The 23,894-nt window shown below is 56.8% G+C and overlaps 1 protein-coding gene and 3 long non-coding RNA genes across 10 annotated transcripts in view; 1 reads left to right on the forward strand and 3 right to left on the reverse strand.

The window, feature by feature from the left end:
• On the forward strand, positions 1-23,270 carry SLX4 (SLX4 structure-specific endonuclease subunit). 4 transcript variants are annotated; one of them, XM_013995704.2, is made up of 16 exons: positions 1-73; positions 2,266-2,398; positions 2,905-3,301; positions 5,179-5,400; positions 7,956-8,145; positions 9,123-9,335; positions 11,473-11,681; positions 11,814-12,136; positions 12,643-12,880; positions 13,278-13,366; positions 14,271-14,417; positions 15,051-15,220; positions 16,064-18,324; positions 20,718-20,817; positions 21,358-21,774; positions 22,172-23,270. In XM_013995704.2, the coding sequence occupies exons 3-16, from the start codon at positions 2,959-2,961 to the stop codon at positions 22,584-22,586; spliced, it is 5,337 nt and encodes a 1,778-aa protein (XP_013851158.2). In that variant the 5' UTR covers positions 1-73; positions 2,266-2,398; positions 2,905-2,958; the 3' UTR covers positions 22,587-23,270. The 4 variants fall into 4 exon arrangements, with proteins under 4 accessions (XP_013851158.2, XP_020943741.1, XP_020943742.1 ...); XM_021088081.1 differs by having other exon boundaries at positions 52-157; XM_021088082.1 differs by lacking the exon at positions 5,179-5,400 and having other exon boundaries at positions 3-73.
• Positions 7,209-12,649, reverse strand: LOC110260091. 2 transcript variants are annotated; one of them, XR_002342924.1, is made up of 3 exons: positions 12,453-12,649; positions 8,637-11,657; positions 7,209-8,509 (listed from the first exon to the last, which is right to left on the reverse strand). It is a non-coding gene; the product is annotated as an uncharacterized LOC110260091 (long non-coding RNA). The 2 variants fall into 2 exon arrangements; XR_002342923.1 differs by having other exon boundaries at positions 7,209-11,657.
• LOC110260092 lies at positions 16,118-21,388 on the reverse strand. The gene is made up of 4 exons (XR_002342926.1): positions 21,251-21,388; positions 20,541-20,639; positions 17,119-17,213; positions 16,118-16,246 (listed from the first exon to the last, which is right to left on the reverse strand). It is a non-coding gene; the product is annotated as an uncharacterized LOC110260092 (long non-coding RNA).
• Positions 21,702-23,894, reverse strand: part of LOC106509711 — a 22,712-nt gene continuing 20,519 nt past the window's right edge. For all 3 annotated transcript variants that reach the window (XR_002342921.1, XR_002342922.1, XR_002342920.1), the window contains 2 exons: positions 21,965-23,635; positions 21,702-21,821 (listed from right to left, as the gene is read on the reverse strand). This is a non-coding gene — a long non-coding RNA (uncharacterized LOC106509711). The remainder of the gene's footprint in view (positions 21,822-21,964; positions 23,636-23,894) is intronic.

Here is a 23,894-nt window from a genome sequence, read left to right on the forward strand (position 1 = left end):
TCCGCGCGATGCCCAGTGGCGCATGCGCAGGCGCGCGGGTCTCCGTTGAGAAGGTGCTGCGGCGGCGCCGGAGGTAGGAGGAGTCGGGCTTGGGGCCGGGAGTCTACACCCGGGAGAGCAGGTCCCACTGCTTTGGGCCTTTCCTTCTCTCCTGAAGGTGAAGAACCTTTCTCGCCCGCCGTTAAATGCGGTTAGAGGCAGGAGCCGCGCTTGGGTGGAGGGGGCCAGGGCATCCTAAACGGAAGAGGGGAGGGGTACCGGATAACTATGGGGTCACGACCCGGAGGTCCGTCGGGCGATCGGGATTCGCTGTCTACCTTTATAGGCGCCAGAGTCCTTCGCAGCCCTTTTCCAGGGGACAGCCCGTGTGTCACTGGGTTGAGGGAAGCGGGGGTCCGCCCGCACCTGCCCCATTCATTCTTTCCGCGTCTGTGGCACGCCTGCCGCTGTAGGTACAAAGCTGTCTCAGACCTCTGGAAACCTGCGCTCTCCTTCAGTAGATACTGAGTGAGCACTGTATAGAAGCACTGTTTTAGACTAGTATTTTCAGAGTCGGAGATTCAAAGCAGTGTGGAGGGCAGAGTCTACTCTAGCGATCACATCCAACCGTTTGCTTAGCCTGACGTTCCAGACGCTCGGACACGATTCTCTGCTTCTCCCTGCAGCCTTCTCTCCTGCCACTCTTTTTCGCTCCTGATTGTACCAAACTCAGCAGTTAGGTAATTCAACAGATAATTGTCTAGCACTTATTCCAAGCCCGGCACCTTGTCAGCCAAAGAGACTATGAAATAAAGATAAGCATGTGCTCCCTGAAGTTTTGAGCTTAGTAGGGGACAGATAAGTAAATGAACAAAAAAATATAAGAGGCGATGCCCTGGAACCACACTGCCTGGATTTGATCCCAGCCCTGCCACTTGAAAAGCTGTGAGAACCTGAGCCCATTCTTTATTCTTGTGCCTGGTTCCTTGCTGTAAAGACAGGATGACAGGTATTCCCTGGTGGCTCAGCTGCTTAAGGATCTGGCATTGTCATTGGTGTGGCTCCGGTCGCTGCTGTGGTTCGGGTTCAATCCCTGGCCCACAGACTTCCTCATGCTGCGGTGGAGCCGAAAGGAGGGATGACAATAGATTCTCCCAGCAGGGTTGTTGTATGTATTAAGCTAGACTTGTAAAGCACCTGAGACTGCTGCCTGGCCACTCAGTAAGCTTTCAATAAGTCTATTACATATTATTATACCTGCTGATAAATGCCATTGAGAAAGTGATGTGCAATGATAAGAAATAATGATATCCTCTCTGGGAGCAAAGAGGACACAGTTAGTTTATCTTTTTCCATTAGATAAAGAATGAGGACAGGCTTCTCTAAGGAGATGGAAGATGCAAATGAGCTAGCCATGCCAAGTAGATTTTAGGCCTAGCTCTGGAAGACTAGGTGATTAACTGGATTACTTAGACAGTGGAAATTGCATCGTAGCATTTGAAATGAACTTTCTGCCATTGGGTTATTCAGTGTTGATTTGTGAACTCCCCTAAACTGTGCCAGTATAAATAAGCATGCCCATAGGGACCAATCTTTGCATATGGGCAGCATACTAGCTCTGAGCCAGGACAGTTGCTGGGGTGACAGGATGGAGAAAAGCAACCTTTTTCTGATTTGGAAAAACTGGGGGCATCAGTGAAGGAAGAGCCTTTTGTATCTTCCTGAGTGTTCAGGTGTCCATTCCCTCGCTCTCATTATATTGCTTGCTGATAGAGCCTCTGAGCTGGAGGCCTTGGACCAGCATGGGCCTAAGAGATAGTTTTTTCTGGTTTGGGGGGTCATCTTGTTTGTGTGATGACTCTTCATAGGATTCATTCCCCAGGTTTCAGTAAAAACTATACTCTTCAAAGTTGCACAGATTTTTCTGCCTGTGGAAGGAGAAGCTTTGACAGGTTTCTGGATCCCTCTCCCCTGTCATGTTGGGGTCCCCTATAGGATGATTAGTCAGTGTTAACCAGGCTAGAGCTGAGTATTTGACAGGGGATTGTTAACCTGAAGACTTTCCCTATACCCCACATGCTCTTGTACCTTCCTGGAAGAAATAGCATAAAGTGACAACATCTAATTACACCTTTTTTTTTTTTTTTGGCCTTACCGGTGGAAGTTCCTGGGCCAGGGATCAAACCCAAACCACATCAATAACCACAGCAGTGACACTGCCAGATCCTTATCCCTTTGACCCACCAGGGAACTCCAAATTACACAGATGCTTTTGGTTTTCCACAGGTGAAAAATTGAACACATGTGCTTTATCAATACGGAGATCTTGGCGAACCTCCTGAGCACCAAAGTCACATGTATTCTATCTCAGAGGCATCTCCTGGATGAGAGAACCTCTCAGATGTGAACTTTAATAGAGGTAAGCTTTAAACATGCTGTTTAACCCAGGTTCCACTTGAAGACATTTTATTATTTTTTAAAAATTTATTTATTTTTTTGTCTTTTTTTGCCATTTCTTGGGACTCTCCCACGGCATATGGAGGTTCCCAGGCTAGGGATGGAATCAGAGCTGTAGCTGCCAGCCTACGCCAGAGCCACAGCAACGCGGGACCCGAGCCGCATCTGCGGCCTACACCACAGCTCATAGCAACGCTGGATCTGTTAACACACTGAGCAAGGCCAGGGATTGAACCTGCAGCCTCATGGATCCTAGTCGGATTCGTTAACCACTGCGCCATGATGGGAACTCCTTGAAGACATTTTAAATCATCATGGAGGGTGGACACTACTTTTTGCTCAATTGTGCAAACTCTCCAGGTATCTCGGTGAGAAGTACACAGAAACCATAATGAAGCTGCGGGTGTGAACAAGGCCTGGCTAAGCTCATACTCAGGGTCACTTTCTCTTCTGTGTATGCGCCCCCAGATTGACCCTTACTCCTCTGAGGACCAGTGTGAAAGCCTTAAAACCCGTCAGAGGATGGATGATTCAGACGACGACTTTAAGGAACTCTGTGCCAGCTTCTACCAAAGGGTGAAAAAGAATGGCCCCAAGGAAGTGTCGGGGGAAAGGAGGACCCAAAAAGCCTCAAACAGCAGCCAGATTAGAAGCAAACTGAAAGGGACCAAACCAACTGCTTCCAGGAGCAAAACCCTGCAAGGCCCTGCCGAGAGGAAAACTCAGTCTGGCAGCCGGGTCCCCAGGACTCAAAAGCAAGGGGCACCCAAGCAGCCACAGAGTCAACCAGCTCCCCCTGAGAATGGGGAGGGAGGTGTGTGTGCCTCTGCTGTACACCGAGACAGCGCGTGGAGCGCCCAGACAGGTAACCCGCCAGAACCACCGCCAGAACGTTTCCAGAGAGGAAACTGGAGGTGATGTGTCCTGTTTTAGACCAGGGGGCAGAAAACGTTCTGAAAAAAGGCCTGCTAGTAAGTTTTGTTTTGGCCTTGCAGACTGTATGGTCTCTCTCACAAACTGCTCAACGTGCTAGATGGTATGTAATGGAAGGGGCCGTGTTCCAGCAAAACTTCACGTACAAAAATAGGCAGTCAGCCCGAGGACCACAGTTTGCTGGCTCTTGTTTTAAACCATAGTCATAGAAAATATAACTCCGTGTGAATTTTCTACGTCATATGTTAGGAGCCCCCGGCTCTTTCAGTTTCCCATTGATGTTGCCATCATGCATTTGACATGAGTTAGACCAGCGTGAAAAGAATACTGTTTCTTTCTTTTTCTTGACTTCATCCCAAAGTGGGTAAGCTGCAGTAGGCTGGCCATTCCAGTTAGGCTGCTGAGGAGGTAGCACAGGGATGCCGTGTAGGTTTGAGTCCCAGGAGAACTTTCTGGTCTGTCTTTTCTCCTCCAAACACTTCTATTCTTTTTTTTGGTTTGTCTGTTTAAAGCTGCTTTCTTCTGCTGTCCTCGGTGTATTGATCCATATGCTGAGCATACACTCTTCACGCAGAACTGAAACCCAGCCCTGCACACACCGTACACACCAGACCTCCTGAGTTCTGTTTCTATATTTTTCTCACCTTCACTTCCTGATCTGAAATAATTTTTTTTTTCATGTTTTACAGTTTTATTGAAGTATAGTTGATTTACATTGTTGCAAAAATCTCTGCTGTGCCCCAGGGTGATTCATTGTCCCTGTACACACATCCGTTCTCTTTCAGGTTCCTTTCCCACGTAGATGATCACAGAATATCGGGTACAGTTCTCTGCGCTACACAGAAGGTCCCCATTTGCCAGTCATTCCACAGACCCCAGTGTGCATATGCCAATCCCAAACCCCCAGTCCATTCCCCCCACCCCCAAACCTGTCCGCTTTGGTAACCATAAGGTTTTCCAAAGTCTGCACGTCTGTTTCTGTTCTGCACATAAGTTCATTTGTATCCTTTTTTAGTTCCACATGTAGTGATTTTTTTTTTTTCATGTAGAAACAGATCTATTTGAACAAGCTGATTGGCAACTCTTGGCACATTGGTTTCAGTTTGATTTCTTGCCTGAAATAATATTTTTTACCTCTGTGGTCAGCATGACCTCCCGGTGCAGTGGAGATAAAGACTCAGCTTGCAGAGAGGCTGCTGGAAGACTTTAGTCATGTTGCTGAATGAAACCTTATAGGTCCTTCATGCTCCCTTTGAGATTCTAGCGAAAGCTAAATATGATGTCCCCCCGAAACCACCCCCAACATACCTGCAAAGCTGACATACAACTTGGGGGGTTTTGTAGATCCCCCCAGAGGTCTTCTGCAGACACCGAGTTAAAGGAGAACTTCTGACCTAGAAAGATAGGTGTTTACCATTAATATTTCTTTAATAAAAGCTTTATAGAGATGCAGTTCACACTGTATAAAACCCACCCTTTCAAGGGTGCGTTCAGTTCAGTGACTTTAGTGTATTCACAGAGTGGTGCAACCATCACCACCACCTAATTTTAGGACATTTTCACCACCTCAGAATTAAGCCCCGTGCTCATAAGCAGTCACTCCCCACTGCCCCTCCTGTCACAGATGTTTGTGACCGGTGTATTTATATCACCAGCCAGGGAGGTTGCCAACAGACAGCACTATTCATACTTGAGAGAGAAAGCTAAACTAGTCAGTAAAGGACCCCTTTGACACCTGAGGGCTAACCTTTGGCGAGGAGTCTTCGGGGCCTAGCTAGAACTGATGTGTGTGCTTGTTCTCCTTGCCAGAGGCTCCTGGCAGCAGCTCGCAGCCCCCTCCTCCCTGTCTGACTGCAATGGTGCCAAGTCCCTCCAAACCCCGGGCCGCAGAGCTGGTGCTACAGCGAATGCAGCAGTTCAAGAGAGTAGACCCCGAGCGTTTGAAACATGCCTCAGCAGGGTGCTCCCTCGAGGCCACACCTGAGGAAGACGACCCAAAGGGCCCTCGAGAGGCGGTGACGGCGGGGAACGGTATGACCGAGTCTCCTGTCTCCCCAACCAGGACAGGCTCGCACTCTGGAGGAGGGGAGTCGGGAAGGATCCTGCGCACTGCGTCTCTGCCGGGGTCAGGCTCTCTGCCCGGCTCCCCCTCCGCCGCTTTGCAAAGTCTGCCGAGAATAGAAGGTCCCTTGGGCCATTTCCCACTTACCTTCTTTGATGAGATACCTCTTCCACTTTTGGGGGGGATTTTAAATTTGACCTTTTTGTCTTTTCTAGGGCCGCACCCACAGCATATGGAGGTTCCCAGGCCAGGGGTCTATTTGGAGCTGTAGCCTCGGCCTACACCACAGCCATAGCAACGCAGGATCCTTAACCCACTGAGCAAGGCCAGGGATTGAACCCGCAACCTCATGGTTCCTCGTCGGATTCGTTAATCACTGAGCCATGAACAGGAACTCCTGCCACACTTTTTAAATGTCTCTATAAACAGGTGTTTCTTCTGTACCGTTTGGAAGAAAGCTGTAGATATCATGACACGCGCCCCTCAATTCTCCCACATAATCACACCACCACAAACACAGCTGACTCCCTGGCACTGCCTGGTGGCCAGTCCGCATGCAGTTTCCCCAGCTGTCCCCAGGAGAGCTTCCGTAGCTGCCTTCTTTCTCTTTCTGAACAAGGATTCATCACACACCGCATCCAGCTGTGGCTCGGGGTTTCTCTGGTCAGACTCCAGAACAATCCCCTTGTCTTGCCCTTGTTTGTTCACGACATCAACTTCTCAAAAAGTCCAGGATTGGCATTCCCATTATGGCTCAGCAGAAACAAATCTGACTAGTATCCATGAGGGCAGGTTTGACCCCTGGCCTTGCCTAGTGGGTTAAGGATCCTGCGTTGCCGTGAGCTGTGGTGCAGGTTGCAGATGCGGCTCGGACCCTGTGTTGCTGTGGCTGTGATGTAGGCTGGCAGCTGCAGCTCCGATTTCACCCCTATTCTGGGAACCTCCATATGCCACGGGTGCAGCCCTAAAAAGATGAAAAAGACCAGGATTGACAGAACATTGTAAATCAACTATAATGGGAAAAAAAACTAAAAAAAAAAAGTCCAGGACATCCGTCCTTTAAAATTCCCACTTCCTGGGCTTGCTTGTTTCCTCCTGGTGTCACGTAAGCCCTTCTTGCAGGGTAGTGCCCTGTCCTGCACATCCCAATGCCCAGGAGACTCACAGTGTCAGGCGGTGCTACTCTTTATCCTCTAAACAAGAGGAATCCTCCTCCCTGTGAAAATACAAGGAAAAGAAAGAGGAAGAAACCATATCGCCAGACCCACAGCTGGTAAATGCTCAGCCTCTTGCTGCTGTGCTTGCAGATTTTACCTCAGGATTACTGAGGATCCTCAGGCGACCCCCAAGGTTCACACAGGTGACAGCAGTGTGACATCTGCCATGGAGTCAGTCCTCAGGCCACCAAGGGGTACAGAGGCGTCACCCAGCCAGTGCATGAGCCCAGCACCAGGCTTCCATGCCACCCAGTTGTTCCCATAAACCTTCCCATCACACCCAGTAATACTCAGGAAAGAGAAACCACTTATTTGTGTTTTTTCGGGGTGGGGGGTTGTTTCTTTTTTTGCTTTTTAGGGCTGCACCCACAGCATAAGGAGGTTCCCAGGCGAGGGGTCCAATCAGAGCTACAGCTGCTGGTCTACACCACAGCCACAGCCATGCAGGATCCAAGCCACGTCTGTGACCTGCACCACAGCTCATGGCAACGCCAGGTCCTTAACCCACTGAGTGAGGCAAGGGATCGAACTCAAAACCTCATGATTCCTAGTCAGATTCATTTCCTCTGCGCCACAACAGCAACTCCCATTTATTTGTTTTTTTTTTTTTTAATGTACATATATATATATACATAGATAGGACCAAAATGAAGTATGCTGCTTTTACAAAGTTCTCAGGGCATATCCCTTGTGAGTGTCAAAGGTCTGCTCCAGCAACGTCAGGTGCAACAGAGGGCCGCCGCAGTGGGCACGGCCACTTGGGAGCCACCTCACGATCAGAATCAGTCCATCCTCTGCTGATGCTGAGAAGAGGCCTCTGCTTTTTATATCGAGTGCGGCACCTCACTCTGAGCTGGTCGAGCTTTGAAGAGAAACCTTAATAGGCTGGTTGGGACTGGAGCCCTGCTGACCGGGAATGCTCGGGTTGCTGACTTGAGCAGAAACAGGAAGTGAAAGGCAAGGCAAGTTTTTCAGGACCTTGATGCTCAGAGGCTGGTCCTGGACCAGCAGCAGCAGCTCTGCCTTGCAGGTGTCAGAATGCAGACTCTGAGGCTCCACCGAGACCACCCAAGTGCCAGCCTGCGGACCTGCATTTTGCGAGCTTCCTGGAGGTCCTTATGCTGTTAAAGTTCTGAGGACCACCTCCCTGCCCCCCCCGCCCCACTGCCTAGTGTCAGGACTTCCAGACGGGGCTGCACCTGCGGCTGAGCAGTGCTGGGTCTGCCTTCCTCACGCTCCGCCTGGTGTCTGTGTTCCAAGAGGTCTGAGGAGGAGCGGTCCTCACGGGTCCCTGTGCTTCTCCACAGGGTCTGGGCCTGGGCTCCCTGCCACAGACAGCAACACTGCTGTGCCCCTGATCCTCCAGCAGGAGTTTGGGCAGGAACCGGCACCTACACGAGATGACAGCCTGGAGGACAAGGGGTTGTTCTTTTGCCAGATCTGTCAAAAGAATCTCTCGGCCATGAACGTGACACGGAGGGAGCAGCATGTGAACCGGTAGGAGCAGCCTGGCCATCACCCGTCTGTGGCCACCTCTCCCATGGTTGTGACCAGCCTCGGGCCCCTGGGCTGTGGTGGGAATCTTGAGACACTCTGGTGTGACAGCAGCACCTCAGTGTTGGTGTGAAGCTAAAATTGCTTCTCTTTGGAGTTCCCATCGTGGCACAGTGGAAATGAATCCGACTCGTAGCCATGAGGATGCGGGTTTGATCCCTGGCCTCACTCAGTGGGTTAAGGACCCGGCGTTGCTGTGAGCCGTGGTGTGGGTCGCAGACGAGGCTCGGATATGGTTGCTATGGCTGTGGTGCAGGCCGGCAGCTACAGCTCCCATTCAACCCCTCCGTCAGGGAACTTCCATATGCTGTGAACAGTGCAGCTGTGTTACTTAGTGTATTCACAGAGTTGTGCAGCCATCACCCCCAAAATAGCAGGCCCATTAACAGGCACCCCCATTTCCCTCTTTTTCTCAGCCACTGGCAACCACTAACCTGCTGTCTGTCTCTGTGGATTTGCTTGTTCCGGACATAAGCGGACTCACAACATGTGGCCTTTGTGTCTGGCTTCCTTCCCTCAGCAGAGCGTTTTCAGGGTCCGCCCGTCCGTGCTTTTTTCCTTTGGGGGTCGGATGACACTCCACTGTCTGGAGGGGCTTTGTCTTGCTTATCCATTCGCCCACTTGTGGACCTGTGGGTTGTCTCCTCCTGGATCTGCCTGAGGACCTCCTCAGCTGGTGGGGTATCCACTCCGGAGCGGAGCTGCGGGTCACACGGTGCCTCTGATACACCCTTGCTTTCCTCAGACGCTGCTGCTAACAGAAGCCTAAGTTCAGTGTCTGAGGCGGAGGGCAGGCTGCCTGGAGGGAAAGGGCAGGCTGCCTGGAGGGAAGGCACCTTGGCCCGTGCTGTGCGTCGTGGATCCAGAGCAGGATCCACCCCCAGGGGGGCGGGGCTTCTACCTTTACTGTCTTCCTCCAGGTGCCTGGATGAGGCTGAAAAGGCCCTGAGGCCGTCCGTACCTCAGGTGCCCGAGTGCCCGATCTGTGGCAAGCCGTTCCTCCGCCCGAAGAGCCGGCTCAGCCACCTGAAGCAGTGTGCCGCGAGGATGGAGGTTGGCCCGCAGCTCCTGCTCCAGGCCGTGCGGCTGCAGACAGCTCAGCCTGAGGGGGCCTCCAGCACTCCCGCGCCGAGGTGAGTCAGGGGCAAAGAAGAAACGTACTCTGACTGGTTTAAAAAAGCCTGTGGAAGTGCTGGAGGCCAGCAGCTCTCTGCTTCTGAAGATGAAACATCTCAGGAGGAAACCGGGCCTAGGCTTCACAGGAACTGGGGAGGAGAGAGAGCTCCATCCTCGGAGGCTTTGAAAGGGACCCGTTGGATTGGACTGGTTTCCTCAAGGTCCTTCCCCACAGGCTGAGCAGCTAGGAATTCGGCGGTTTTCCTCCCCGTGCCCACTGTGGGTGGGGGGCAGCATGGCTTCCAGCTCAGTGTAGTCCGATTTTCATACCATTAATTTAAGACTACTCAGCATAGGAATTCCTGTCGTGGCTCAGTGGTTAACGAATCCCACTAGGAACCATAAGGTTGCAGGTTCAATCCCTGGCCTTGCTCAGTGGGTTAGGGATCCGGCGTTGCCGTGAGCTGTGGTGTAGGTCGCAGACACGGCTCAGATCCCGAGTTGCTGTGACTGTGGCCTAGGCCGGTGGCTACAGCTCCAACTGGACCCCTAGCCTGGGGACCTCCATATGCCACGGGAGCAACCCAAGAAATGGCAAAAAGACAAAAAAAAAAAAAAAGATTTCTCAGCACAGTTCAACTTGGTGAGACAGAAGCTTAAGCCTTTTAAATTTGCATGAAATAAATGCTTAAGTGTTTAAATAGAAGGCCTTGCTGATAACCAGAAACAAGTGCTCTGTGTGCAAACCATGGCACATGTGGCAGAGGGTGACTTCCCTCCACATTGCCCCTTGCACTGCGGACGCCAGAGTAGGCCCCAGTGGTACAGGGAGCAAAGTAGCGCTGGCCCTGGCCTGCTGTAGGTTCTGGACTTCCTTCCTTCATCAGCTCTCGAGGGCAAAGTGCAGGCCGAGGGCGGTGGCTGTTGGCTCCGGCCATTGCCCTTCAGGCAGGTGATTTGAGTGGCGCCAGTGCTGACACTGGGGTGGGCAAGGGGCCGTTCTTAGCTGCACACCTGTCCGTGTTTTAGCCCATCAGCATTAGCCTTGGAGAATCAGAGCATCAAGGGCTCAGATGTTACCTAAACCATTGCTGCCCTTTTGGCAGGACTAGACTAAAGCTACCTGCTCATAAAAAAAAAAAAAAAAAAAAAAAATCTGTTTTTTAAATACCTCCAAGAAGTGAGACAAGATGTGTGTGGGTCCTTCCGGAAGGTTGTTGGAGTAGAAAACCACAGCACGCCACCCTCACTGAGACTTTAAGCCTCGCCTAGCCGGCAGCCAGGCTGGGGCGTTTCAACTCTGGGGTGGTTAGAGCTCCCCCACCAGGGCACATGTGCTGGTCAGAGCAGCCTGCTCACGCCTGCAGCCCTCTGCCCAGGCCCTGGCCGCCGGACCCTGAGGTGCAGCCTGCAAAGCTGCCAGCAGGGCCACCAGCAGGGCCTGATGGGGTTGGCTCCTTCCTGTCGCACAGGCTTTGGTGGTCATGCAGGGTCCCAGGAGTCTGGAGCTTAGACCCCTGAGGTGACCCCTGCGATTCTGGTGCCACCCCCAGGCCAGGGGAGCCAGAGTGCTTCCCAGGAGGCCGGCCCCGCAGTGCAGGGAAGGCGGGCCTGGGTTTGTGCCCTCCCCCGTCTGCCCGGCCTCTTGGGATTCACCGCAGCCAGAAAACCCTTTAAGTAACCTCCTCCAACCCAGATGAGATGCCACACGTTGACCTCTGGGTCGGCTGACCCTGGTGGAGGCCTGGGCCCCTGCAGGAGGGAGAGATCCTTGCATGGCCGGGACTGCCTACGAGGCATCTGAGGTGTGGCTGGGCAGCCGTGGGTGGGATCCAGGGAGCTGACTGGGAGCCAGTGCTGACTCTACTGGAAGGTGGCGGCCACGTCTCGGGTGCGCCCCGAGGACCCAGCTGGGCAGCGTCACCCAGGAGGACCCAGACCTGCCATGTCAGGACTGCGTTGAACTTTCCGTCCAGGATCACGAGCCTACGTGAGGCGCAGAGTGAGCGCAGTGACTGAGCCCAGAGGCCGCTGATGCTTCTGTCTGCCCAGGCCACACTTATCCCCCCAGGAGAAGGGGTGCAGCTCCTTCTCAGCACAGGAAGTGCTCACACCTCTCGCCTCACTCACCTTTCCATCTGGCTGTCTCTGAAGCCTCGGCAGTCCCCTCGGAGGTCTGAAGCGGAAGGGAGCCGCCACCAAGAAGGAGCCACGGAAGAGGCGGAAGGTCGCTGAGCCCGAAGCGCCGTCTGAGGACCTGCTGGTGGCCATGGCTCTGTCTCGGTCCGAGATGGAGCGCGAGGCTGTGCCGGCGGCACTCAGACTGGGAAGCGCTTTTTCTGTGAAGATGAGACCGGGAGCAGGTAGGTACCCGCGGCCGAGAGCGGGGCCGGGGGAGCCTGCCCCCCCCCCCCCCCCCCCCCCCGGCAGCAGCTAGAAGTGCTGCTGGCGGGCTTGGTGGGGAGGACAGCTCCGTGTCGCCTGGTTATCTCTAGAGAAGAAGAGTCGCAAGAAGAAGGCGCCCGTCTCCCCACCGCGGTTGTTGCTCCAGGACGCGGAGACGGCGGGCAGGCAGCTGGAGGAGCGCGTGGCGCGACTCTTGGCGGAGGAGGAGGAGGCGGCCGAGTGCGCCAGCACGCCGCCACTTCCCGCCAGCCGACTCTTACGGAGGCTGGAAGAGGGCAGCGGCCGTCTGCGACCGCCCGGGAGAAGGCAGAACTTTCTGTGGGAGGGCAGCGCCCTGACCGGGGCCTGGGCTCTGGAATCCTTCTACACCGAGAGCCTGGTCCCCACCCTGGTGCCTCCGAGGCCCGCAGAGGTGCGCTCCCGCCTGGCACTCACTCGCTCGCCATCTGGGGGTGGGCTTGCCGGGGAAGGGTGGCGGCTTGGGGATGGAAACCTCAGGTTTCACTGGCGGGGGAAGAAGCGCGGTTGTCACCTAGCGTGTCCTCTGCAGCTAGACGGCTCCCCTGGTAAGAACAGGGAGGCCCGCTGGCTCCCCATGTATGTGCTCCTGGAGAGTCTGTTTAAAATGCAGAGGCCCAGGTCCTGCTCCCAGGGCTCGCACTGTCTACCTGCAGCGGGGCCTGGGCACCAGGCCGGCCTGACATGGGTGGTCCGGAATCAGTACTCACCTGCTCGAAGCAATTTTGACCACACAGGAGGGACCCTTCTGCAGACGTGGAGGCCACAGACATGTCCTCTGTCATGACAGGGGAGCCTGCTGATGGGTGGTAATGGTGAAAAGCTTCCCCAGCCTGCTCTGGGCTGAGGCTGGCACCCTTGGGCACACTCTCACGCTGGCGCTCTGACTTCTTTCAAAAGCTCGCACAGGAGCCCACGCTGCCCCCGGTGCTGCCTGATCCACCAGAGCCGGGCCCACGAACACCACCTGCTGTGCACAGTGCCCGCCCTGGGGGCCACAGCCCCAGCGACCCAGCACCCTCCGCCAGCCAGAGGGAGCACCAGGCCCTGCAGGACCTCCTGGACCTGGCAGGAGAGGGGCTGAGTGCCAGCCCGCAGCCCTGCAGTGGGGGCCCGGCTGGCACAGGAGGGGAAGCAGGTAAGACACTGGCCCTCTGGGCTCCCCTTCCTGGGATGGAGGCTGTAACAGGCCAGTCCTCCTGGTGCCGTGACAGCCGCTCAGACCCGACATCCCCGCTCATCCCCTGTGACAGGGAGAATGTAGGGTCTGTAGGTACTTCCATTTTCCCTCCAAGGTGAAGGTGATTAGGTGAGTCTGCAAAGGTCCTTCAGCTTTGACCCAGGACAGGGCCTTCCGCAGAGCGGGTGGGCTTGTGGGCTTGTTTCTGTCCCATGCACCTCTGGTGGGAGGGCTGGGGGTGTGCGGGCAGCTCGCCTGCGGTGCCCGCGGCCTTGGGTCAGTGGGCGATGTGATTTCCTGGTGGTTGATGTTGCCAGGAGGTGCTGTTCTTTTAAGCTGTGACTCCTTCTTTCAGGGATGGACTTGTCACCTGGCGGCCTTCCGCTGACTGGGTTTGTCCTGCCAGCCAAGGAGAAGCACGCAGAGAGGGGCGGCCAGGCTTCGGTAAGGGTGTCTGGTCCCCTGCCCTGCGGCCTTGGCTGCGGTGCTTGTCCCGTGTTCAGTGCGGCCAGCTCACTGCCAGCCTCTGGGCCCTCGCATGAGCCCACGGGTCCTCTTGATGGCCCTGGAGCTGAGCCAAGCGCATGCCCACGGGAGCCTCCTATTCCCGGGGCTCTGCCATGAGGCCTTTGTCCCTTTTGTCATTGAACTCTGGGGGCACGTTGGTACCCGGGCCCAGCAGCCTGCCCTGTCCTGGGGCCCAGGGGCGCACCCCTGCCCCGAGAGGGCACCTCCTGCAGCCGGTGGCCCCGCACGCTTGTCTCTGGATGCTCCGTTCCCTCGTTGAGGCCTTGAGGTGCCCTCCCGAGGGCGAGTCCTGCACGCCTCCGGCCAACCGCCCTGTTCTGTGTCATGGCGGAGGAGCAGAAGCTAGGTTCTCCCTCGAGTGGATGTCGTCCTGTTAGGCCATCACCATCAGCCACTCTTCTCACCAAGGTCTCCCTGGAGATGTGGCACCTGTCACGGAGGGGACAGGGAGCTTGAGGCCGGCCCCACGGCCGCATGGGCTCGGGTGCCGTGCGTTAGCATCAAGCTGGGCCGGTAGTCACCCTGCACACCGACTGGCACACGAAGCACTCAGCGGCCGCTAGTGCTGTCACCCCCTTCTGATGAGGTCGCCAGTGCCAGGCCTCTCCGCCGGCTGGGCCTCCCGTTTAGGCCAGGGAACTCGTCGTGATAGAGAATTTGAGAGGGAACAGGGTTGGCCGTTCTGAGGCTTAGCCTCTCAGAGGTGGAGCTGACGCCGGGCCTTGGGAGCAACTCGAGGGCTTGCCGCCCGCACACCCTCAGTTGGGCACCTGCACAGCTAGGCGGGCGGCACATGGAAGTGGTTCTCCTCTTGTTTCAGCTCTCCCTCGGTTTGCTGGTGGCTGACTTTGGTGCCATGGTGAACAACCCACACCTGAGCGACATCCAGTTTCAGACGGACAGCGGCGAGGTGCTTTATGCCCACAAGTTCGTGCTTTATGCCCGATGCCCACTTCTCATGCAGCACGTGAGTGCGTGGCCCGACTGCCCCTCCCTCCCCTCCTCCCCTCTCCCCGCTCCCGCTCTCCCTCTCTCCCCCTGCCCCTTCTCTGCCTGGCCTCTCCCGTCCTACCGCCCCCTCAGCTCCCCTGATCTCAGCCTCCCCCGCCCCCCACTGCTTCTTTCTCTGCTGCCATCCAGGCCATGCCTCCATGGAGACGACATGCAGCTCTATGCGCAGATGGACCTCAGAATTGGGAGACATCAGATTTCTTGTTCCGCTGAATAAAACTGTTTCCCCCCAGAGTTGTTTCCTTACAACATTTGCATGATTGTAAAGTTTTTAAATCAGCCTCTCTAAGGCTGAGCTGCTGCAACATTTCTGTGCCATCTTTCATTTGACTTAAACATCACGTTGCAGGAATCCAGAAAACTGCTGTCAGTCTCATCAGAAAGGTCTCATGCCTTTGATGCATCTGTCAAGAGGGGACTCACTGGGTTCTGGAGCATCTGTCACTGATTTGATTTTGGAGACAGGTTTTGAGGCCTAACCTGCAGAATCTGCATCCTGCAAAATGGAGCAGCACAGGCGAACGCCCGTCCTGGCTCCCAGGTCATGGCTGTCCAGTCAGGACAACTTCTGCGTGTGTTTCTCCCTCAGGTAAACAGTGAAGGCTTCTTCGCCTCAGAAGATGGTGACGTGAGGGCCCAGCGTGTCCTGCTGAGTGACGTCAGCACTGAGGCCGCCTGCGTGTTCCTGCATTACCTCTACACCGCGGACGCCACCCTGCCCCCGTGGCTGGCCCCTGACCTGAGCTCTCTGGCCCACAGGTCTGGACTGTTCTTTCCGTTTATGGCTCTGACATTAACTGACAGGGATCCTCTGGTCGATGGCCCGTGGGAGGGTCAAGGCTGGCTCCTTCCTGTCCCTTCTGACGCCAAGTGTGGGCTTGGTGGTGACCTTGAACAGGGTGTACTCACTGGAAGTCTGGCCAGAGCAGGAGAGGCGAGTCCTGGCTTCAGCTTCCTGGGTGTGATGAGCGGGCGGTCCCAGCCTCAGCCCCCAAACGCTCTTGCTCCTGGGTGGTTTTGCCACCAGAGCTGAATAGCTGCCCCTTCCCAAGCCGCAGAAAGCGGAAGTGAGGAAATGCTTGGTCTAAGTCCCATGAATTTGCACCTGCCAGTTTGTCCACACCAGTATCTCAGGATGGGTGGCAGGTGGCTCAGCAGAGAAAAGGTGTTTCGACTCCTCTCGGGGCTTAAGGGCCTCTGGGGTGAAGCCGTGTTCATCCCTCAGGCACCTCCTTGGGCAGGAGGGGCTCAGCCTCTGGGGCCTCAGACGTACAATCAGACCCCAGATCCGTCGATCGGGTGGCAGGCTGGCCGCCCCGTCTGCTCAGTCACAGTGCTTTGGGGGTCCCGTCCCGCCGCATCTCTCCTGCCTGTGATCCTCCCCCAGCCACGCGGGGCCTGTGCAGCAGTTAGTCACCCTCCTTAAAGGCTCACAAGTCTGTTCCTAGAACTGAGTGGCCTGGGGCGTTGCTGGGCCTGAACACAGGCACCGTCTCTGTGGGGGAGCGGGCACCAGGCTGGGTGAGTCACGGTTGCCCTCCCCATGAGGACTCCGGCACCACCTCTGCGCAGGCGGGGTGACGTGTGCGTTTCCTGTTGCAGGTTTGGTGTGAGTGAGCTTGTCCACCTGTGCGAACAGGTGCCTGTGGGGCCGGACTCTGGGGGCGAACAGAGGAAGGAGCAGGAGGAAGGGGATTGTGAGAGCAGAGGGGAGACTTTCCGGGAACTCCTGCGGTCCATGTGGCGGGGCGAGGAGGGAGCAGAGGCTCTGTCGAAATCTGAGGGCTGCGAAGAAGACGACACAGAAGAGGTGAATGAGGAGGAGATGGAAGAAATCTATGAATTCGCAGCTACTCAGCGAACGCGGCTCCAAGCGGGGAAAGCTCCAGAGGTGGAGGAAGAAGCTGAGCAGCTGCAGGAGGAAGCCCCTGCTTCTGCGGGAATCCTTGGGAGCACTGAGGATAAAGAAGAGTCAGAAAGCGCAGAACAAATGGCTTCATCTGGGCAAGGAAGAGATGAGGCCCCAGCCCCACGGAAGAACGTGAGAGAGGCCACACGCCTGCCTCTCAGGGACCCGGCTGTGGGCAGGGAGGAGAGCGCGGAGGCCCCAGAGGAAGGCCTGGGCCATTCCCACTGCCCCGGCCCTGCCCAGGGCCAGGCAGACAGGGGGGACAGCACCCCTCTGTGCTCAGTCGATGCTGCTGCTGCTGCTGCTGCTGCTGCTGCTGAGCAGCCGTCTTCCTCCCCTCACGCCGACGGCCCTGAGCCATCCCGGAGGACGAGCGATCGCCAGGAGGGAGACGGCTCCGTCTGGGAACTGGGGGTGGACAGTTCCCATCCCCCTGCCCACCAGCAGGCACCCCCTTTGTGCTCACACTTCGTCCCGTCACAGCCCCCTCGGGGCAGGAGTCCCCATCGGCCACACCCTCTGCACACCAGTGCCCTGTGCCTGCCAGCACCCCAGCTCCTGGGCACACCTCCCAGGGCGCCCTCCTCGAGCTCACCACCCAAGACAAGCGGGGTCAGAAGCCTCCCCCCGCCACCTGAGGACCCAGGCCGGGAAGACGAGGGATGTGAGTCCGTGTTGGAACACAGAGGTAAAGAGGTCCTGCTCTCCCCAGAAAAGTCTCCATGTGCGGACCCAACCCAGGCCAAACCTGGCTGTTCGAGTGCCAAGTCTCACGACTCTCTGTCCAGCGTGAACAGGGAAGATGAGATCATCCTTTTACTGGATTCAGATGAAGAGCTGGAACTAGAGCAGACCAGAAGAACGTCAGTTTTGAAAGGACCCCCAGAAGGAAGGAAAGTTCTAGAAGTCAGCACCAAGTCCTCCGAGCTGTTTCCCATCATTGATGTTGATGAGGATCAGGAACCTTCCCAAAGCCCCCCCGGGAGAGAGGCCACGCTGCAGTGGGAGGTGGAAGGGCTGCTGGGGAACCGGGGCTCAGTGGGGGGCAGAAGGACCCCGCAGCTGTTTGGTGACCCCCAGAGCAGCAGCGACGAGGACAGCACCACGGACTCCTCGTGGCTGGTGCCTGCCACGCCGCTGGCCAGCAAGAGCCGAGACTGTTCCTCACAAACCCGGATCACGGGCCTCAGATCCAGGTCTTCAGCAGACCCAACGGCTCGGCCCAAGCCCAGCGCCCGCGCGGAGAACAGGCGTGACCCGGAAGCCACGCCAAAGTTTTCTGTCATCGTGCCCCAGACATCCTCACGCCTCGGCCCGGTTGCTCCCGGAAGCCCTGGCAGCAGAAGGCAGGTCTGCAGAAGCCCGTCCAGTCCTCACCCCCGACGTCACCAGCCCTTTTCTCCTCTGGCTCCCTGTCCCCTCACGGGAGGCCTCGCTGATGTCACCGGGCGGTTCCAGAGGAGCCTGCCACCTGTACCCAGCCCGGCAGGTCAGGCCCCAGCCAGTGAAGTGGTGGAGGTTGAGGACAGTGACGATGAGCAGGAGGTGGCCTCCCGGCAGGTGAACAGCAGCCCCCTGCTGGAGTGCGACCCCCCAATGCCAGCGGATGAGTGGTGTTGGCACGTCGAGCCCCTGTCCCCAATTCCGATTGACCACCTGAACCTCGAGCGGACCGGCCCGCTGAGCACCAGCAGCCCCAGCAGTCAGGCAAGGGGGGCCCCGGACAGCCGTGGCTGCCACTCTCTGGCTGCACCGATGGCTACCACCCCGCTCCGCACTGGCCGAAGGAAGTCTCATGAGAAGTCCCCTGGGGCCGGCTCCCCTGGGGGCAGCAGGCTGAGCTTTCTGAATTCAGCTCTGTGGGACGACTGGGACGGAGAAGAACAGAAGTCCCCACAGGGCCTTCCTCTGGCCCAGCCGCCGCCCAGCAAGTCGTGGGAGTTGCAGACGCCAAGTGAGTAGCAGGAGGGCCTTTGTCTCTGGGAGGGTTGTAAGGGCCGACGATGCTGGAAGGCCTGCTGGCTGCGGCGAGCCCTCCCCCTGCCCACCTGGCCCCTCGCCACGGCCGGAGGTTGCCTGGGATCAGACAGACAGCTCTCGGTCAGTAAGTCAGGGCTCCCCAAGCCCGCCTGCACCCTGCGGCTCGCCCAGCACTGGCTCAGGCTCCCAGAGAACCGACCCAGCCCCGAGCGGCTGTGACAGGCCCCTCTGGTGCACGGGAAGAGCAGGCACACGCGGTTCCTCCAAAAGCCAAACGTGGAATGTCGTGATTCCCAGGCGATTCCACTCCTACCCACACACACACACTCCAAGGGACTGAGAGCAGAACCCAGGCTGGTTCTGCGCCGGAACGTTCACAGCGCAGTCAGTCAAGAGACGGAAACAACCCACGCGTCCATCGGCTGGTAAGTGAAGCGTGGTCTGTGCACGTGGTGGATTCGTTCCGCCTCAGGAGGAGGAAGCAGTGACACAGCTACAGCGTGGGTGACTCGAAAACATGACCCACAGTGAACAAAGCCAGATGCAAAGGCCCCACACGGCGCAATTCCTCACGTGCAACGTCCAGGTAGACACGTCTATAGAGACACGAAGGAGAGGAGTGACCGCCAAGGGCGAGGCGGGAGGACCGGGAGTGACAGGTGTCACGGAGCTTCCCCTGGGTGTGTAGTTTCCTCTGGGGGATGAAACTACGGAGGTGCTGGGTGCAGAGCACTGAGTGAGCAGCGTTGTGAGTGCTACGGAACTGTTCACTTTCAGGTTGTTAATGTGAATTTCATCTCAATTAAAAAAAAAGTTCCCCATGTGGTCCAGCAGGTTCCTTAACCCAACTAGTATCCTTGAGGACGAGGGTTCAATCCCTGGCCTCGCTCAGTGGGTTAAGGATCCAGCGTTGCTGCAAGCTATGGCGTGGGTCATAGATGGAGCATGGATCCTGCCTGGCTGTGGCCTAGGCCAGCAGATGCAGCTCCAATTCAACCCCTAGCCTGGGAACTTCCATATGCTGCAGGTGCAGTGGTAAAAGAAAGAGGAAAACAGATGTGGCCAGTGTGGGAGGTCTGCACGCAGCTCATCCTTCCTTACCCGCCCCTGTGGTAGAGAGAAACCGCTCCCGGCTCAGTTCAGCCACGGGGAGAATCAGGACCCCCGGGACTGGTACCCTCCCCTTGAGATGCTGCTGCCTACGGCCACACAGAAGGGGAAGGCTAGTGGCTAGTGACAGGGAAGCATTTGCTTGTGATCACGGATCTGCCTATTATCTGTCCTTTCATTTTCTCCCAAAATCTTAGACCAACTGGGCGTCACTGACCAGTGCGTTCATCATTAGAATCACCTGGAGAGCTGCTGCTTTTTTTTTTTTTTTTTCGGTCTTTAGGGCTGCACCTGTGGCATATGGAGATTCCCAGGCTAGGAGTCAAATCAGAGCCGCAGCTGCTGGTCTACACCACAGCCACAGCGACAAGGGATCCAAGCCGCATTTTCAACCTGCACCACAGTTCACAGCAATGCCAGATCCTTAACCCACTGAGCAAGGTTAGGGATCAAACCAGCGTCCTCATGGATGCTAGTCAGATTCGTTTCCACTGAGCCATGACGGGAACTCCCTGGAGAGCTTCTTAAAACACACATGGCTGGGCTCTACCCCAGTGTGACCAAGAATTTGCATTTCTAACGGATTCCCAGGTGGGCTGTGAGAACCACTGCAGGAGACCTGAGACCAGGGCCTCAGAGTCTGAGGGGAGACTCATGGGGGTGACAAACTCTAAAATTATGAGAAGAATCTTGGGCATTTTTCAGGTGACAGAGCCTGCTGTCTTCATTATTGTCTCAAAGGACGCCAGGCTCATAAAAAGGAAAAGAACTAAAGTCTGTATATACCTAACGTGTCGCATTTGTCTTCAAAACACTGGTTTTTTAAAACAATAACAGCAGTGAGATGTTACTCACATACCATAACATTCAGCCTTTCAAATGTACAATTCAGCAAGTTCTTAGTACAGTATTCTGCAGCTTCACCGCTAATTCTGGGATGGTTCCATCACCCCCAGAGAAACCCCATACCCATCAGCAGTCGCCCCCACTGCCCGCCCCTTCACCCCGGCCCCTGGCAGCCACTAGCCGGCTCTTGAGCGCATCACAGCAGCGTCAGCCTGCAGGAGCCTGAGGCCCTACCGTGTGCCGCATGATGCGTTCCGACAGGAAGACATGGTTCCAGAGTCAGATGATGAGGGGTGGACATCACTGCCCTCCGGGAGCAAGTGCAGCGTGTGCCTGGTGACAATGTCAGGGTCACAAGAAGCCAAGTCAGGTCCCTTGTGCTGAAATCTGTGTTCCTTTTGTTCTACCCAGAAGGTGCTAATCGGAAGAACTTGCCCCCGAAAGTGCCCATAACCCCACTGCCAAGGTATTCCCTCATGGAGACCCCAGAGCTGAGGAAAGAACTGGATAGGTTGGTATTACCCTGGAAAGTCTGCTCGTAAGTGGACCCTCACCCTGCACACATGTGCCAGGCTTAGCAAGGCCAGCCCAGAAGGATCGCCCCAGGGTGCCACCCTGAGCTCTGGTGGCAGGAGCCAGGGCGCCGTGTGACTGCCAGCCCTCCATATCCTGTTGCCCAAATGACCCAGGGCCCAGCCAAGAAAGGACACCCCCAGGTCACCCATCAGGTGACAGGTGTCCTCATGCCAGGGGACGGGACACTTGCCCTAACAGTCTAGTGTGGAGCCCTGATTCTGTAAAAGAACATCGAAACTACCACATTCCCCGGACTGCTCTGTCCACCTCGGGCACTGGGGAGGTCTGGCCACCGGCACCATCGGAAATGGAGAATGGCCCTTCTGGAATATTCCCGAGTCAGCTCAGAGGACATGTGGGACACTGACCTCTGAAGGCTCCTAAGTCAGGCACTGAAGATCCATTTACACAAAGCCATTTAGTTTAATTGGTTGCTGTTTGCTCTTTGCTCAAGTTCTCCTGTCTTCCCGTTCAGATTTGGGGTCCGCCCTCTGCCCAAACGCCAGATGGTTCTGAAACTGAAGGAGATATTCCAGTACACTCACCAGACGCTGCCGTCAGACTCTGAGGACGAGGGCCAGTCCTCGCGGATGCCCTTGGAAGCTCCCTGCAGCCAGACTCTCACCACCAGGACCTCCAAGGCTTCTGGGGTAGCTGGCCACACCCCCCTGGAGGCCACTTCTGGCCCCATCCCCCAAAGATCCAAGGGACCAGCTAAGACCAAGGGCCTCCAACATCCAAAGCAGCAGCCCGGTGGCAGCGTGCCCGGCCTGAGCATGTCACCAGCCAAGAAGGGGCCTCTAGGCCCTGATAGTGATGCCCAGCTCCCAGCCTCTCAGGAATCCACAGCCAGCTCCGTGGACAGCAGTGACAGCTCCTGCCGCTCACAAAGGTACCCCCATGGAAGGACAGGGCCAGTGGCTTCGTAGGTCCTCCTGCCTGAAAGTTGGCCTAAGTGAGGCCTGAAGTTCCATGTTCAGAAATCCCAGTTGCCTTCTGGGTTTGGACAGGAACCCAGGTGGGGTTCAAGGGCACAGCCCCCATGGGCCTCCCTCACCCTCGCCCACAGGGCGCTCCCTTACATGGGGCCAGCCTGCCCTGCTGCCCTCGGCAGGAGATTCCGGCTGAGGGCGCTGTCCTGCTCAGGCTGGTGGCTAGAGCGCGGGGCACACAGCTGCTGGGCTCACAGGGACACAGAGACATGCCCTTCCCCCCTGCAGAGGTGCCTGGTCTCAGGTAGGGGATGGAGAGAAGGGGGTCACGAGATGTTTCCGTCTGGTTCTTTGCAGTTCTTCCTGTGAGTCTGGGGCGGCTCTGGAGTCTGCAGGAGATGAGGAGAGCGAGGAGGGGGTCAGTGCTTCTCAGGCGGCCGACCAGGCAGCGGCCACAGAAGAGGCGGTGAGGCGATGCATCCGCTCCAGACCGGCCCTCTACCGCAAGGTCCTGCTGTACCAGCCCTTCGAGCTGGCGGAGCTGCAGGCCGAGCTGAAGCAGCAGGGCATCCACGTGGCCACGGGGAAGCTGCTGGACTTCCTGGACGCCCACTGCATCACTTTCACCACGGCCGCCGCCCGCAAAGAGAAGCTTGGGAGGAAGAGACGGCAGCCTCTGGGCAAGAAGAGGGGGCGCAGAGCCGGCCAGCCCGGGCCCCCCTCCACTCCCCCGGCCGTCAGCAGCCCGCAAGGGTCTGCACCCCCTCAGTGAGCCAGGCCCCCACGGGGCTCTGGGCCCTGGGACCACACCCGCTGCCACTGGGGGACAGCATGGACGTGGGTGGGCTTCCTCTCAACTTCCTTTCCCGGAGTGGCCTGGGGAGCATGTTGCCCGCTGGATTCAGGGCCCCCGGCCCCTCCCTCCATCAGTGCCCACAGCTCGTCTGCTTTTAACCCGTAGGGCCCCGTGTGTTTCAGGAGCGTGCTGGGCCGCCAGCTGGCCAGGCGGGGCCAGATTCGCCCGCATCTCAGAACTCTGTCCACCAGTCACCTGTGTCTGTGTTCTGAGACGGACATCTGGTCCAGCCTGCCCACCCGTGTTCTTCCCGGCACTTGGGCCGCAAGCCCAGCCTCCACCAGCAGCCCAGGTGTCCATAGGCCCTGCATTGCCAGGCCCCAGGTGCTCCGCTGGCCCAGCTGTTCTGCCCGGGTACCTGTCATCGTCACCAGCAGTCTGCAAACTGGACAGTACAGAATGCTCAGCACGGCTCTGAAGCCCCCAAAATAAGTATGTTCTTCGTTAACTGGTGTGGGTTGCAGGTGCCTGTGGAGCACAGGTAAGGGCCAGAAAGGAAGAAATTTTGGGTCTCTGCGTCCTTGTGAATGTGTTGTGTTTTAAATACAGTGCAGTCCGTTTTATATGATGTGCAATAAAAACCAAAAGCCTTTATAAAAACCTTCTAGATGCTACCCTCTAGAATAACAACGAGGGAAACAAGCCACGGGGAGGGGACCCACAGCTCCCCTCGGCCCCCACAGCTCCCCTCAGCCCCCACACCAAGTCTGCAGAAGTCCTGCTGCTCCTCCTTCCTCTGGTTCGTAGAGGACAAATGTCCATTCATTCCTTCACCCACACGTCTGTCCACCCACACAGCCTCAGTGACGAGCCCTCGCTGGGCGCCGAGCCCCCTCTGCACTCTGGGAGAGGCCCAAGGCCGAGCAGCATTACCTGGGTGTGTTACCTGCAGGCCAGGCCACCCACCCCCACAGAGGCAGAATCTGCATTTTAACAGGACGAGTCTGGGAAGCCTGCGCAGGGCCCTGTGGAGAGAAAGTAGGGACAGTCCAGTGCTTCCTGTTGTCCAGCGGAGCAGACGGCCCAGGCTGGCCTGGCCTGTGCCAGCTGCAAGGGTCAGTGCTCAAGGGGGCCAGAGGGACAGCTTTCCTGGAAGAGTGGGTTTTTGGGGAGTTCCTGTTGTGGCTCAGCAGGTTACGAACCCAACTCGTGTCAGGATGTGGATGTGGATTTGATCCCTGGCCTCGCTCAGAGGGTTAAGGATCCAGCATTGGTGTTGCCGCG

Source organism: Sus scrofa, chromosome 3, assembly GCF_000003025.6.
Source record: "Sus scrofa isolate TJ Tabasco breed Duroc chromosome 3, Sscrofa11.1, whole genome shotgun sequence".
NCBI classification, from domain to species: domain Eukaryota; kingdom Metazoa; phylum Chordata; class Mammalia; order Artiodactyla; family Suidae; genus Sus; species Sus scrofa.

Coding starts and splice junctions, on each gene's coding strand:
- SLX4 (XM_013995704.2), top strand. CDS start 2,959: ATGGATGATTCAGACGACGACTTTAAGGAACTCTGTGCCAGCTTCTAC. Junction 5,401..7,955: donor GGCGGTGACGGCGGGGAACG/GTATGACCGAGT, acceptor GCTTCTCCACAG/GGTCTGGGCCTGGGCTCCCT. Junction 8,146..9,122: donor AGGGAGCAGCATGTGAACCG/GTAGGAGCAGCC, acceptor GTCTTCCTCCAG/GTGCCTGGATGAGGCTGAAA.